Genomic DNA, 17774 nt, shown 5'->3' with positions numbered 1-17774 from the left:
TGTGTTGTTTGTTAGATATGAAACAATCACACATGTCAATGTTTCTTTATATGCAAATATATGCTCTGTTTGACCATTTACCACACTTTAAGAAGTTTTTATTCACATTATCTCAGTTTAAGACTTCTCGCCTGACTCAGTCAGGAAAGAATCTTTATCAGCTTGTAATAAATTCACATGTCTGTTTTCTGATCCTATGGAATATACAGTTCACACGAGTTAGACTTTTCATTGTTTATATTTTAGCATTTGGCTAGTTGAAAATGACAGACACATAGGGTTAAAACCCACATCTTTAACGCCATTAGGGTCACTGGAGGTAACTATCAATTTCTGACGTCAGTGTCACAATGTATGCAGTAACTATTACTATCTGACTTCGGTGTCACAATGGATGCAGTAACTATCACTATCTGACTTCGGGGTCACAATGGATGCAGTAACTATCACTATCTGACTCTGGGGTCACAATGTATTGAGTAACTATCACTATCTGAGGTCAGTGTCACAATGGATGCTGTAACTATCACTATCTGACGTCAGTGTCATAATGGATGCTGTTACTAACACTATCTGACTTCGGTGTCACGATGGATGCTGTAACTATCACTGGATCAGTGTCATAATGGATGCTACTCACTATCTGACTTCGGTGTCACAATGGATGCTGTGCTCACTATCTGAGGTCAGTGTCACAATGGATGCTGTAACTATCACTATCTGACGTCAGTGTCATAATGGATGCTGTTACTAACACTATCTGACTTCGGTGTCATAATGGATGCAGTAACTATCACTATCCGACGTCAGTGTCACAATGGATACAGTAAATATCACTATCTGACGTCAGTGTCACAATGGATGCTGTTACTAACACTATCTGACTTCGGTGTCACAATGGATATAGTAACTATTACTATCTGACGTCAGTGTCATAATGGATGCTGTTACTAACACTATGTGACTTCGGGGTCACAATGGATGCAGTAACTATCACTATCTGACTCTGGGGTCACAATATATTGAGTAACTATCACTATCTGAGGTCAGTGTCACAATGGATGCTGTAACTATCACTATCTGACGTCAGTGTCACAATGGATGCTGTAACTATCACTATGGTCAGTGTCATAATGGATGCTGTTACTAACACTATCTGACTTCGGTGTCAGTAACTATCACTATCTGACGTCAGTGTCACAATGGATACAGTAACTATCACTATCTGACGTCAGTGTCATAATGGATGCTGTTACTAACACTATCTGACTTCGGTGTCACAATGGGTGCAGTAACTATCACTATCTGACGTCAGTGTCACAATGGATACAGTAACTATCACTATCTGACGTCAGTGTCACAATGGATGCTGTTACTAACACTATCTGACATCGGTGTCACAATGGATATAGTAACTATCACTATCTGACGTCAGTGTCATAATGGATGCTGTTACTAACACTATCTGACGTCACTGTCACAATGTATTGAGTAACTATCACGATCTGACTTCCTAGAGAGTGCTCAGACAGTATATTCTATGGATGAGACAATTACTCCAAGGTGACTGATAATATGTTTTATGTATAAGTTACCTACAACGTTAACCAGTATAATAACCACGTCAGTAGTCGCCTCCCATGTTCCCTAGTGTAATCATCACCTCACTAGTCACCTCCCATGTTACCTAGTGTAATCACCACCTCACTAGTCACCTCCCAGGTTACCTAGTGTAATCACCACCTCAGTAGTCGCATCCCATGTTACCCAGTTTAATCACTACCAAAGTGGTAGCCTCCCATGTTACCCAGTGAAATCACTACCTCAGTCGTCACCTCCCATGTTACCCAGTGTAATCGCCACGTCGTTAGTGGCATCCTATGTTACCCATTGTATTCACCACCTCAGTACTCGCATCCCATGTTACTCAGTGTAATCACCACCTCAGTAGTCACCTCCTATGTTACCCTGTGTAATCACCACCTCAGTACTCGCATCCCATGTTACTCAGTGTAATCACTACCTCAGTAGTCGCCTCCCATGTTACCCAGTGTAATCACAACCTCAGTAGTCACCTCCCATGTTACCAGGTGTAATCACCACCTCACTAGTCACCTCCCATGTTACCCAGTGTAATCACCACCTCAGTAGTCACCTCCCATGTTACCTAGTGTAATCACCACCTCACTAGTCACCTCCCATGTTACCCAGTGTAATCACTACCCCAGTAGTCACCTCGCATGTTACCCAGTGTAATCACCACGTCAGTAGTCACCTCCCATGTTACCCAGTATAATCACCACGGCACTAGTAGAATCCCATGTTACCCAGCGTAATCACTACCGCAGTAGTCGCCTCCCATGTTACCTAGTGTAATCACTACCTCAGTAGTCGCCTCCCATGTTACCCAGTGTAATCACCACCTCAGTAGTCGCCTCCCATGTTACCCAGTGTAATCACTACCTCAGTAGTCGCCTCCCATGTTACCCAGTGTAATCACTACCTCAGTAGTCACCTCCCATGTTACCCAGTGTAATCACCACCTCAGTAGTCGCCTCCCATGTTACCCAGTGTAATCACTACATCAGTAGTCGCCTCCCATGTTACCCAGTGTAATCACTACAGTAGTCGCCTCAGTAGTCGCCTCCCATGTTACCCAGTGTAATCAGTGTAATCACCTCGTCAGTAGTCACCTCCTATGTTACCCAGTGTAATCACAACGTCAGTAGTCGCCTCCCATGTTACCAAGTGTAATCATAACCTCAGTAGTCGCCTCCAATGCTACCCAATGTAATCTCCACCTTAGTAGTCACATCCCATGTTACCCAGTGTAATCACCAACTCAGTAGTCGCCTCCCATGTTACCCAGTGAAATCACTACCTCAGTAGTCGCCTCCAATGTTACCCAGTGTAATCAGTACCTCAGGAGTCGCCACTCATGTTACCCAGTGTAATCACCTCGTCAGTAGTCACCTCCTATGTTACCCAGTGTAATCACAACGTCAGTAGTCGCCTCCCATGTTACCCAGTGTAATCACTACCTCAGTAGTCGCCTCCCATGTTACCCAGTGTAATCACCACCTCAGTAGTCGCCTCCCATGTTACCCAGTGAAATCACTACCTCAGTAGTCGCCTCCCATGTTACCCAGTGTAATCACTACCTCAGTAGTCACCTCCCATGTTACCCAGTGTAATCACCACCTCAGTAGTCACCTCCCATGTTACCTAGTGTAATCACCACCTCAGTAGTCACCTCCCATGTTACCCAGTGTAATCACCACCTCAGTAGTCATCCTCCCATGTTACCCAGTGTAATCACTACCTCAGTAGTCGCCTCCCATGTTACCCAGTGTAATCACTACCTCAGTAGTCGCCTCCCATGTTACCCAGTGTAATCACCACCTCAGTAGTCGCCTCCCATGTTACCCAGTGTAATCACCACCTCAGTAGTCACCTCCCATGTTACCTAGTGTAATCACCACCTCAGTAGTCACCTCCCATGTTACCCAGTGTAATCATCACCTCAGTAGTCACCTCCCATGTTACCCAGTGTAATCACCACCTCAGTAGTCACCTCCCATGTTACCCAGTGTAATCATAACCTCAGTCGTCACCTCCCATGTTACCCAGTGTAATCATAACCTCAGTCGTCACCTCCCATGTTACCCAGTGTAATCACCACCTCAGTAGTCACCTCCCATGTTACCCAGTGTAATCATCACCTCAGTAGTCACCTCCCATGTTACCCAGTGTAATCATCACCTCAGTCGTCACCTCCCATGTTACCCAGTGTAATCACCACCTCAGTCGTCACCTCCCATGTTACCCAGTGTAATCACTACCTCAGTAGTCACCTCCCATGTTACCCAGTGTAATCACCACCTCAGTAGTCGCCTCCCATGTTACCCAGTGTAATCACCACCTCAGTCGTCACCTCCCATGTTACCCAGTGTAATCACCACCTCAGTAGTCACCTCCCATGTTACCCAGTGTAATCACCATCTCAGTAGTCGCCTCCCATGTTACCCAGTGTAATCACCACCTCAGTAGTCACCTCCCATGTTACCCAGTGTAATCACCACCTCAGTAGTCACCTCCCATGTTACCCAGTGTAATCACCACCTCAGTAGTCGCCTCCCATGTTACCCAGTGTAATCACCACCTCAGTAGTCGCCTCCCATGTTACCCAGTGTAATCACCACCTCAGTAGTCACCTCCCATGTTACCCAGTGTAATCACTACCTCAGTAGTCACCTCCCATGTTACCCAGTGTAATCACCACCTCAGTAGTCGCCTCCCATGTTACCCAGTGTAATCACTACCTCAGTAGTCGCCTCCCATGTTACCCAGTGTAATCACTACCCCAGTAGTCGTCTCCATGTTTACCCAGTGTAATCATCACCTCAGTCGTCACCTCCCATGTTACCCAGTGTAATCACTACCTCAGTAGTCGCCTCCCATGTTACCCAGTGTAATCACCACCTCAGTAGTCACCTCCCATGTTACCCAGTGTAATCACCACCTCAGTAGTCACCTCCCATGTTACCCAGTGTAATCACCACCTCAGTAGTCGCCTCCCATTTTACCCAGTGTAATCACCACCTCAGTAGTCGCCTCCCATGTTACCCAGTGTAATCACCACCTCAGTAGTCATCTCCCATGTTACCCAGTGTAATCACCACCTCAGTAGTCGCCTCCCATGTTACCCAGTGTAATCACCACGTCAGTAGTCGCCTCCCATGTTACCCAGTGTAATCACCACCTCAGTAGTCACCTCCCATGTTACCCAGTGTAATCACCACCTCAGTAGTCGCCTCCCATGTTACCCAGTGTAATCACCACCTCAGTAGTCACCTCCCATGTTACCCAGTGTAATCACCACCTCAGTAGTCACCTCCCATGTTACCCAGTGTAATCACCACCTCAGTAGTCACCTCCCATGTTACCCAGTGTAATCACTACCTCAGTAGTCGCCTCCCATGTTACCCAGTGTAATCATCACCTCAGTAGTCGCCTCCCATGTTACCCAGTGTAATCACCACCTCAGTAGTCGCCTCCCATGTTACCCAGTGTAATCACCACCTCAGTAGTCATCTCCCATGTTACCCAGTGTAATCACCACCTCAGTAGTCACCTCCCATGTAATTACCCTGTGTAATCACCACCTCAGTAGTCGCCTCCCATGTTACCCAGTGTAATCACCACCTCAGTAGTCACCTCCCATGTTACCCAGTGTAATCACCACCTCAGTAGTCACCTCCCATGTTACCCAGTGTAATCACCACCTCAGTCGTCACCTCCCATGTTACCCAGTGTAATCATCACCTCAGTAGTCACCTCCCATGTTACCTAGTGTAATCATCACCTCAGTAGTCACCTCCCATGTTACCCAGTGTAATCATCACCTCAGTAGTCACCTCCCATGTTACCCAGTGTAATCATCACCTCAGTCGTCACCTCCCATGTTACCCAGTGTAATCACCACCTCAGTAGTCGCCTCCCATGTTACCCAGTGTAATCACCACCTCAGTAGTCGCCTCCCATGTTACCCAGTGTAATCACCACCTCAGTAGTCGCCTCCCATGTTACCAAGTGTAATCACCACCTCAGTAGTCACCTCCCATGTTACCCAGTGTAATCACCACCTCAGTAGTCGCCTCCCATGTTACCCAGTGTAATCACCACCTCAGTAGTCGCCTCCCATGTTACCCAGTGTAATCACCACCTCAGTAGTCGCCTCCCATGTTACCCAGTGTAATCACCACCTCAGTAGTCGCCTCCCATGTTACCCAGTGTAATCACTACCTCAGTAGTCGCCTCCCATGTTACCCAGTGTAATCACCACCTCAGTAGTCGCCTCCCATGTTACCCAGTGTAATCACCACCTCAGTAGTCACCTCCCATGTTACCCAGTGTAATCACCACCTCAGTAGTCGCCTCCCATGTTACCCAGTGTAATCACCACCTCAGTAGTCACCTCCCATGTTACCCAGTGTAATCACCACCTCAGTAGTCACCTCCCATGTTACCCAGTGTAATCACCACCTCAGTAGTCACCTCCCATGTTACCCATTGTAATCACCACCTCAGTAGTCGCCTCCCATGTTACCCAGTGTAATCACTACCTCAGTAGTCGCCTCCCATGTTACCCAGTGTAATCACTACCTCAGTAGTCGTCTCCCATGTTACCCAGTGTAATCACCACCCTCAGTAGTCGCCTCCCATGTTACCCAGTGTAATCACCACCTCAGTAGTCGCCTCCCATGTTACCCAGTGTAATCACCACCTCAGTAGTCACCTCCCATGTTACCTAGTGTAATCACTCACCTCAGTAGTCACCTCCCATGTTACCCAGTGTAATCACTACCTCAGTAGTCACCTCCCATGTTACCCAGTGTAATCACCACCTCAGTAGTCGCCTCCCATGTTACCCAGTGTAATCACCACCTCAGTAGTCGCCTCCCATGTTACCCAGTGTAATCACTACCTCAGTAGTCGCCTCCCATGTTACCCAGTGTAATCACCACCTCAGTAGTCGCCTCCCATGTTACCCAGTGTAATCACTACCTCAGTAGTCGCCTCCCATGTTACCCAGTGTAATCACCACCTCAGTAGTCGCCTCCCATGTTACCCAGTGTAATCACCACCTCAGTAGTCGCCTCCCATGTTACCCAGTGTAATCACCACCTCAGTAGTCGCCTCCCATGTTACCCAGTGTAATCACCACCTCAGTAGTCGCCTCCCATGTTACCCAGTGTAATCACCACCTCAGTAGTCGCCTCCCATGTTACCCAGTGTAATCACCACCTCAGTAGTCGCCTCCCATGTTACCCAGTGTAATCACCACCTCAGTAGTCGCCTCCCATGTTACCCAATGTAATCACCACCTCAGTAGTCACCTCCCATGTTACCCAGTGTAATCACCACCTCAGTAGTCGCCTCCCATGTTACCCAGTGTAATCACCACCTCAGTAGTCACCTCCCATGTTACCCAGTGTAATCACCACCTCAGTAGTCGCCTCCCATGTTACCCAGTGTAATCACCACCTCAGTAGTCGCCTCCCATGTTACCCAGTGTAATCACCACCTCAGTAGTCACCTCCCATGTTACCCAGTGTAATCATTACCTCAGTAGTCACCTCCCATGTTACCCAGTGTAATCACTACCTCAGTAGTCGCCTCCCATGTTACCCAGTGTAATCACTTCCTCCTGTTACCCAGTAGTCACCTCCCATGTTACCCAGTGTAATCACTACCTCAGTAGTCGTCTCCCATGTTACCCAGTGTAATCATCACCTCAGTCGTCACCTCCCATGTTACCCAGTGTAATCACTACCTCAGTAGTCGCCTCCCATGTTACCCAGTGTAATCACCACCTCAGTAGTCACCTCCCATGTTACCCAGTGTAATCACTCACCTCAGTCGTCACCTCCCATGTTACCCAGTGTAATCACCACCTCAGTAGTCGCCTCCCATGTTACCCAGTGTAATCACCACCTCAGTAGTCGCCTCCCATGTTACCCAGTGTAATCACTACCTCAGTAGTCACCTCCCATGTTACCCAGTGTAATCACCACCTCAGTAGTCGCCTCCCATGTTACCCAGTGTAATCACCACCTCAGTAGTCACCTCCCCCATGTTACCCAGTGTAATCACCACCTCAGTAGTCACCTCCCATGTTACCCAGTGTAATCACCACCTCAGTAGTCACCTCCCCCATGTTACCCAGTGTAATCACCACCTCAGTCGTCACCTCCCATGTTACCCAGTGTAATCACTTCACCTCAGTAGTCGCCTCCCATGTTACCCAGTGTAATCACCACCTCAGTAGTCATCTCCCATGTTACCCAGTGTAATCACCACCTCAGTAGTCACCTCCCATGTTACCCAGTGTAATCACCACCTCAGTAGTCATCTCCCCATGTTACCCAGTGTAATCACTACCTCAGTAGTCGCCTCCCATGTTACCCAGTGTAATCACCACCTCAGTAGTCGCCTCCCATGTTACCCAGTGTAATCACTCACCTCAGTAGTCACTCCCATGTTACCCAGTGTAATCACCACCTCAGTAGTCGCCTCCCATGTTACCCAGTGTAATCACCACCTCAGTAGTCACCTCCCATGTTACCCAGTGTAATCACCACCTCAGTAGTCACCTCCCATGTTACCCAGTGTAATCACCACCTCAGTAGTCGCCTCCCATGTTACCCAGTGTAATCATCACCTCAGTCGTCACCTCCCATGTTACCCAGTGTAATCATCACCTCAGTAGTCACCTCCCATGTTACCCAGTGTAATCATCACCTCAGTAGTCACCTCCCATGTTACCCAGTGTAATCACACCTCAGTAGTCACCTCCCATGTTACCCAGTGTAATCATCACCTCAGTAGTCACCTCCCATGTTACCCAGTGTAATCACCACCTCAGTAGTCACCTCCCATGTTACCCAGTGTAATCACCACACCTCAGTAGTCGCCTCCCATGTTACCCAGTGTAATCACCACCTCAGTAGTCGCCTCCCATGTTACCCAGTGTAATCACCACCTCAGTAGTCGCCTCCCATGTTACCCAGTGTAATCACCACCTCAGTAGTCACCTCCCATGTTACCCAGTGTAATCACCACCTCAGTAGTCGCCTCCCATGTTACCCCAGTTACCCATCACCACCTCAGTAGTCGCCTCCCATGTTACCCAGTGTAATCACTACCTCAGTAGTCGCCTCCCATGTTACCCAGTGTAATCACTCACCTCAGTAGTCGCCTCCCATGTTACCCAGTGTAATCACCACCTCAGTAGTCGCCTCCCATGTTACCCAGTGTAATCACCACCTCAGTAGTCACCTCCCATGTTACCCAGTGTAATCATCACCTCAGTCAGTCACCTCCCATGTTACCTAGTGTAATCATCACCTCAGTCGTCACCTCCCATGTTACCCAGTGTAATCACCACCTCAGTAGTCGCCTCCCATGTTACCCAGTGTAATCACCACCTCAGTAGTCGCCTCCCATGTTACCCAGTGTAATCACCACCTCAGTAGTCGCCTCCCATGTTACCCAGTGTAATCACCACCTCAGTAGTCGCCTCCCATGTTACCCAGTGTAATCACCACCTCAGTAGTCGCCTCCCATGTTACCCAGTGTAATCACCACCTCAGTAGTCGCCTCCCATGTTACCCAGTGTAATCACTACCTCAGTAGTCGCCTCCCATGTTACCCAGTGTAATCACCACCTCAGTAGTCGCCTCCCATGTTACCCAGTGTAATCACCACCTCAGTAGTCACCTCCCATGTTACCCAGTGTAATCACTTTACCTCAGTAGTCGCCTCCCATGTTACCCAGTGTAATCACTCACCTCAGTAGTCGCCTCCCATGTTACCCAGTGTAATCACACCTCAGTAGTCGCCTCCCATGTTACCCAGTGTAATCACCACCTCAGTAGTCGCCTCCCATGTTACCCAGTGTAATCACCACCTCCTCAGTAGTCACCTCCCATGTTACCCAGTGTAATCACCACCTCAGTAGTCGCCTCCCATGTTACCCAGTGTAATCACCACCTCAGTAGTCGCCTCCCATGTTACCCAGTGTAATCACCACCTCAGTAGTCACCTCCCATGTTACCCAGTGTAATCACCACCTCAGTAGTCACCTCCCATGTTACCCAGTGTAATCATCACCTCAGTCGTCACCTCCCATGTTACCCAGTGTAATCACTACCTCAGTAGTCGCCTCCCATGTTACCCAGTGTAATCACTTCCTCAGTAGTCACCTCCCATGTTACCCAGTGTAATCACTACCCCAGTAGTCGTCTCCCATGTTACCCAGTGTAATCATCACCTCAGTCGTCACCTCCCATGTTACCCATTGTTATCACTACCTCAGTAGTCGCCTCCCATGTTACCCATTGGAATCACCACCTGAGTAGTCACCTCTCATGTTACCCAGTGTAATCACCACCTCAGTCGTCACCTCCCATGTTACCCAGTGTAATCACCACCTCAGTAGTCGCCTCCCATTTTACATAGTGTAATCACCACCTCAGTAGTCGCCTCCCATGTTACCCAGTGTAATCACCACCTCAGTAGTCATCCTCCCATGTTACCCAGTGTAATCACCACCTCAGTAGTCACCTCCCATGTTACCCAGTGTAATCACCACCTCAGTAGTCACCTCCCATGTTACCCAGTGTAATCACCACCTCAGTAGTCACCTCCCATGTTACCCAGTGTAATCACCACCTCAGTAGTCGCCTCCCATGTTACCCAGTGTAATCACCACCTCAGTAGTCACCTCCCATGTTACCCATTGTAATCACCACCTCAGTAGTCACCTCCCATGTTACCCATTGTAATCACCACCTCAGTAGTCATCTCCCATGTTACCAAGTGTAATTACTACCTGAGTAGTCGCCTCCCATGTTACCCAGTGTACTCATCACCTCAGTAGTCGCCTCCCATGTTACCCAGTGTAATCACCACCTCAGTAGTCACCTCCCATGTTACCCAGTGTAATCACCACCTCAGTAGTCGCCTCCCATGTTACCCAGTGTAATCACCACCTCAGTAGTCGCCTCCCATGTTACCCAGTGTAATCACCACCTCAGTAGTCATCTCCCATGTTACCAAGTGTAATCACTACCTGAGTAGTCGCCTCCCATGTTACCCAGTGTAATCATCACCTCAGTAGTCACCTCCCATGTTACCCAGTGTAATCATCACCTCAGTAGTCACCTCCCATGTTACCCAGTGTAATCATCACCTCAGTCGTCACCTCCCATGTTACCCAGTGTAATCATCACCTCAGTAGTCACCTCCCATGTTACCTAGTGTAATCATCACCTCAGTCGTCACCTCCCATGTTACCCAGTGTAATCACCACCTCAGTAGTCACCTCCCATGTTACCCAGTGTAATCACCACCTCAGTAGTCGCCTCCCATGTTACCCAGTGTAATCACCACCTCAGTAGTCGCCTCCCATGTTACCCAGTGTAATCACCACCTCAGTAGTCGCCTCCCATGTTACCCAGTGTAATCACCACCTCAGTAGTCGCCTCCCATGTTACCCAGTGTAATCACCACCTCAGTAGTCGCCTCCCATGTTACCCAGTGTAATCACCACCTCAGTAGTCGCCTCCCATGTTACCCAGTGTAATCACCACCTCAGTAGTCGCCTCCCATGTTACCCAGTGTAATCACCACGGCAGTAGTCGCCTCCCATGTTACCCAGTGTAATCACCACCTCAGTAGTCGCCTCCCATGTTACCCAGTGTAATCACCACCTCAGTAGTCACCTCCCATGTTACCTAGTGTAATCATCACCTCAGTAGTCACCTCCCATGTTACCTAGTGTAATCATCACCTCAGTCGTCACCTCCCATGTTACCCAGTGTAATCACCACGTCAGTAGTCGCCTCCCATGTTACCCAGTGTAATCACCACCTCAGTAGTCACCTCCCATGTTACCCAGTGTAATCACCACCTCAGTAGTCGCCTCCCATGTTACCCAGTGTAATCACCACCTCAGTAGTCGCCTCCCATGTTACCCAGTGTAATCACCACCTCAGTAGTCGCCTCCCATGTTACCCAGTGTAATCACCACCTCAGTAGTCGCCTCCCATGTTACCCAGTGTAATCACCACCTCAGTAGTCGCCTCCCATGTTACCCAGTGTAATCACCACCTCAGTAGTCACCTCCCATGTTACCCAGTGTAATCACCACCTCAGTAGTCACCTCCCATGTTACCCAGTGTAATCACCACCTCAGTAGTCGCCTCCCATGTTACCCAGTGTAATCACCACCTCAGTAGTCGCCTCCCATGTTACCCAGTGTAATCACCACCTCAGTAGTCGCCTCCCATGTTACCCAGTGTAATCACCACCTCAGTAGTCGCCTCCCATGTTACCCAGTGTAATCATCACCTCAGTAGTCACCTCCCATGTTACCCAGTGTAATCACCACCTCAGTCGTCACCTCCCATGTTACCCAGTGTAATCATCACCTCAGTCGTCACCTCCCATGTTACCCAGTGTAATCATCACCTCAGTCGTCACCTCCCATGTTACCCAGTGTAATCATCACCTCAGTCGTCACCTCCCATGTTACCCAGTGTAATCACTACCTCAGTCGTCACCTCCCATGTTACCTAGTGTAATCACCACCTCAGTCGTCACCTCCCATGTTACCCAGTGTAATCACTACCTCAGTCGTCACCTCCCATGTTACCCAGTGTAATCACCAGGTCAGTGGTCACCTACATCGTCAATCGACATAAAATGCTGGTAAAATAGTGTTTCCCGGAATGAATTATTTCAAAATAATGGAACACGTGCTCCATATTCAATTACTGTTTGTGCACCGAAATCTAAAACCAAGACACAAGTAACCAAATGAATATGAAACTCTAATAACATTTATTTCAAAAAACATAAAGCATTGGAAAGAAAAAAACAATCTTTCTGTCTCGTTGTATTCATAGTCTTAAACTAACAGCTGGCACAAAGAAGCAAAGCAAGAAATACCGAGCTATCAGAACACTGAGAAGTAGATCATATATGTCTACAGTGGCTGCATGCGATAATAGAATTAAGTAATATGTGTTTGTCAGCAAGCAGCTTTAATACCATGTATGTATTTCCTTCATATGAAGTGTTTTCCAGTCACTGTGAAGATATGTAACGCCGTCTCGAGATATCAATACATATTCAAAAGGGTTTTCTTATCGAGACTTTACATTGTCAGATAACAAGGGCTAATCTGAAGGAAAGGCAAGGGATTATGAATATTTCCCCCAAAAAACGTGAACCTCACTTTGTTTTGGTGTACAGTGATATTTCAGTGAAAACATAATGCATCTGCCTCCTCCTGTACTCGCTGATGCTACACGCTTGACGCCTTGGCTTTAACCACAGCTACACGTCGACTACTCTGTGTACACCATCCAACCCAAACACCAGACGGTCGGGCCACGACTTCACGTCAACAACATTAATACAAGCGTGTATAGAACAATCTATGAAACGGAATATATATACATGTGATGTGAACACTTGATATCAACACATTTAGCTGCTGGTAAGCCCCTTCGTCATGGCTCCTCGGTCAGCTGGCCGAACAGACAAGCCGAACAGACAGTTGTTCGGACACACGGACCTCTATCAACTTGGTGCGCGAGAATCGGCCAGTTGTGGATTCTCGTGAATGACCGGTATGTTACCATTGTCAAGTCTTGACTTTTTTTCACAGTGATTTTAAAAATTGAAAGACTTTTTCCAACCCTCAACTGATCCTCAACTGAGTTAGCAGGTACAAATGTAGTGAAACAATTTGCTCCGTGTCGAGTTTGGATGGAAAGCTGGTAGACTTGTTCACATGTTTGGAAACATTAAATGTTAGTCCGTGTCTGTCAACACAAATGTTACACTTCGGTTGATGGAAAGTTATAAATGTGATCGAGTATATCACAGTACACAAAAATCATCTATTCTAGTTTCCTACAACAATTGAAGCATTGACATTTCACAATTTTGGAAATTTTTATCTTACTTATCTAGTTAGTGAGTGAGAAGAACAGAATGAGTACCGCAGTTATATTTCTGAATCGGAAAGATCAACATACGCATGTGTCCTGCTGTGTGTGACAAGCGGTTACATACTCAGACGGAGTGAGTGAGGTATTCCGAGTTCAAGCCATGACTAGGCACATGGGTGTTGATGTATTGTGTCACTCTAGTTATCCCATGCACTGGGCGGGACTACGGTTAAATCAGCAGCACTATTTGCTAAACCAACCAACCTAAACATCTTCTACTTTCTCGTCAAACATACAGACACGCTTCTTGTGATTTAATCAAGACGAAAACAGGGAGTAAAAATAGTACTGAAAACAAACATGCAAACATTAACACGCATGGTTAAAATCTGATGAAAGAAAATCATATACAGGTGTGTGTGTGTGTGTGTGTGTGTGTGTGTGTGTGTGTGTGTGTGATTTGTGCTATCAATACACAAATAGTTCATTGAAGTATTATAGTATTACACATCCTGTGTAATATATACTGTACACAAAAGAAGCATTGTCATGGCGTTGTTTAGAAGTTTTCATAATGGTGAACGTAAGTTGGTCCTTCAAGCTTGTTGAGGCTGCTGCACGCGGATTCAACGCTCAGCGTCATTGGCGGGGATCCACAGCTGAACACTCCGATGCTCTGAGCCTGTAACGTGGCAACAGGGGAGATAATGTCGCATGTATCGTGACCGGCAAAATAGGTATATGCAACCCTCACTGGGCTACTGCTACTGCCACTACAACTACTATTGCTGCTACTGTTACTACAACTACTATTGCTACTGCTGCTACTGCCACTACAACTACTACTGCTGCTACTGTTACTACAACTACTACTGCTGCTACTGCCACTACAACTACTATTGCTGCTACTGTTACTACAACTACTATTGCTGCTACTGTTACTACAACTACTATTGCTGCTACTGCCACTACAACTACTATTGCTGCTACTGTTACTACAACTACTATTGCTACTGCTGCTACTGCCACTACTACTACTACTACTACTACTACTACTACTGTTACTGTTATCACTACTATTACAACCACTGTAAATATTACTAGTACTACTGCTACTACTGCTACTGCCACTACTACTACTACTACTACTACTACTACTACTACTACTACTACTGCTACTGCTACTGTTACTACTACTATTACAACCACTGTAAACATAACTACTACTACTACTACTAGCTACACTACTGCTACTGCCACTAGTAATACTAATTAAGTACTACTACTACTGCTACTACTACTACTACTACTTATCACTGCTATTACAACCACTGTAAATACTACTAGTACTACTACTACTGCTACTACTACTACTACTACTACTACTACTACTACTACTGTTACTGTTATCACCACTATTACAACCACTGTAAATATTACTAGTACTACTACTACTACTGCTACTGCTGCTACTGCCACTACTACTACTACTACTACTACTGTTACTGTTATCACTACTATTACAACCACTGTAAATATTACTAGTACTACTACTACTACTACTGCTACTGCCATCACTACTATTACAACCACTGTAAATACAGTACCACTGCTACTGCCACTACTACTACTACTACTACTACTACTACTACTACTACTACTACTACTACTACTACTGCTACTACTGCTACTACTACTACTGCTACTGATACTACTACTATTGTTACTGTTATCACTACTATTACAACCACTGTAAATATGACTAGTACTACTGCTACTGCTGCTACTACTACTACTACTACTACTACTACTACTACTACTACTACTACTGCTACTGTTATCACTACTATTACAACCACTGTAAATATTACTAGTACTACTACTACTGCTACTGCTGCTACTGCTACCACTACTACTACTACTACTACTGCTACTACTACTACTACTCCTACTGCTGCTACTGTTATCACTACTATTACAACCACTGTAAATATTACTAGTACTACTGCTACTGCCACTACTACTACTACTACTACTACTACTCCTGCTTCTGTTATCACTACTATTACAACCACTGTAAATATTTCTAGTACTACTGCTACTACTACTACTACTACTGCTACTGCTAATGTTACTGTTATCACTACTATTACAACCACTGTAAATATTACTAGTACTACTGCTACTGCTACTGCTACTGCTACTACTACTACTGCACTACTACTACTACTACTACTACTACTACTACTACTACTACTACTACTACTACTACTACTACTGCTACTACTACTACTACTACTACTACTACTACTACTACTACTACTACTACTGCTACTGCTACTGCTACTACTGCTGCTACTGCCACTACTACTACTACTACTACTACTACTACTACTACTACTACTGTTACTGTTATCACTCCTATTACAACCACTGTAAATATTACTAGTACTACTGCTACTACTGCTACTGCTACTGTTACTGTTATCACTACTATTACCACTTAAACAGCATATACTACTAAAAATACATTTTTACAAGACCACTTCTACCACGACTACTGCTGCTCATACTTCTGCGATTACTACTTCTACAAGCTTAACTGATACTTCTCAGCACACTTACCGTTTCATGTTCATGGGCCAGAGACGCGAGGAAGTCCTGAAACTTGGGTCTGCCGAAGTGAGTGGTGGCTCTCAGCCCCGTGAACAGACTCTGACCAGCGATCCTCTGGAAGTGACGCTCACAGATGTACTGGAAACACAAGTAGCATATTGTTTTATTTAGATGCATAATCTACGCATGTCGTCATCTCTTGCCTTTATGTACTGACCCCACAATAGTCTGAGCATGCTGTAGGTCGGAAAGGGTGGAACGGTTAGTTACGGTGTTTCCCAGGGTTTTTTCTTTACTTATAAACATCGGAATAGCTGTGCTTGGAAACTGTTGTGGTAATGGTGGCTTGTGGCCCTGTGCATAGAGCACAGGTCACAAATCGATTGAAGTTAAACAACGATGGGCGCGGAGAGACCTTGGATGGGTGACCGCGTCTTTGGCAGCTTGACTCCTGAGCGTTTCTAGGACTTCAGTCCTGCCCCACAACGAAGCACATGTGATACATGTGGTCACATCTCAAGCAAATGAGTTTGTTCAAAAGTGCCTCTGTTTACCCGGGTAAATGGATACCCGGTGGGATAAAGTTATGTGATTATAACCTTCTTGAGCCCAACAAGCAGCTTGAGTTAGCCGGGGTAATAGCAATACACATATTGTATGGGCGCTTCGAGCGTGCATGGAGCTTGCGCATGCCAAATGGACTATTATTATTATTATTATTAATTCAACATTTTCTAACCAAATCTTCCAGTTCATTGATCACTTGATTGGCTGATTCGTTTACAGGTCACCGTTGCGTGGCAGGGGTACCACTAGCATAAAGTTAAAAGTACTTCCATTTTTAGGAAGATGTAGTGACATCCTATCAACGTCAGGTGGTGTTCACCTAGTACAGAGGGAGCCAGTGTGTGACATGCCAACATACAGATGTGGTGTTCACCTAGTACAGAGGGAGCCAGTGTGTGACATGCCAACATACAGATGTGGTGTTCACCTAGTACAGAGGGAACCAGTATTTGACATGCCAACATACAGATGTGGTGTTCACCTAGTACAGAGGGGACCAGTATTTGACATGCCAACATACATATGTGGTGTTCACCTAGTACAGAGGGAACCTGTATTTGACATCCCAACATACAGATGTGGTGTTCACCTAGTACAGAGGGAACCAGTATTTTTGACATGCCAACATACAGATGTGGTGTTCACCTAGTACAGAGGGAACCAGTATTTGACATGCCAACATACAGATGTGGTGTTCACCTAGTACAGAGGGAACCCGTATTTGACATGCCAACATACAGATGTGGTGTTCACCTAGTACAGAGGGAACCTGTATTTGACATGCCAACATACAGATGTGGTGTTCACCTAGTACAGAGGGAACCCGTATTTGACATGCCAACATACAGATGTGGTGTTCACCTAGTACAGAGGGAACCCGAATTTGACATGACAACATACAGATGTGGTGTTCACCTAGTACAGAGGGAACCAGTATTTGACATCACATCAATGTCAGGTGGTGTTCACGTATTACAGAGGGAGTCAGTATGTGACATCCCAACATACAGATGTGGTGTTCAGTTAGTCAGTATAGGACACCCTCCAGTGTCCAGGAGGTGTTCA

At 46.2% G+C, this 17774-nt stretch overlaps 1 protein-coding gene across 1 annotated transcript in view; it reads right to left on the bottom strand.

Annotated features, from left to right (window-relative positions):
- Positions 1-12391: 12391 nt before the first annotated feature.
- LOC124291870 (dual oxidase 2-like) overlaps positions 12392-17774 on the bottom strand; it is a 52332-nt gene continuing 46949 nt past the window's right edge. Inside the window, exons 32-33 of the mRNA XM_046728936.1 lie at positions 16152-16280; positions 12392-14208 (exon numbers count right to left, since the gene is read on the bottom strand). Of these exons, the coding sequence (XP_046584892.1) occupies positions 14086-14208; positions 16152-16280 (252 nt within the window). The 3' untranslated portion in view covers positions 12392-14085. The remainder of the gene's footprint in view (positions 14209-16151; positions 16281-17774) is intronic.

The sequence above is a fragment of the Haliotis rubra genome, unplaced genomic scaffold (genome assembly GCF_003918875.1).
Source record: "Haliotis rubra isolate DU_JTF1 unplaced genomic scaffold, ASM391887v1 Scf50, whole genome shotgun sequence".
NCBI lineage: Eukaryota > Metazoa > Mollusca > Gastropoda > Lepetellida > Haliotidae > Haliotis > Haliotis rubra.
This window is presented reverse-complemented; position numbering and strand designations above follow the sequence as displayed.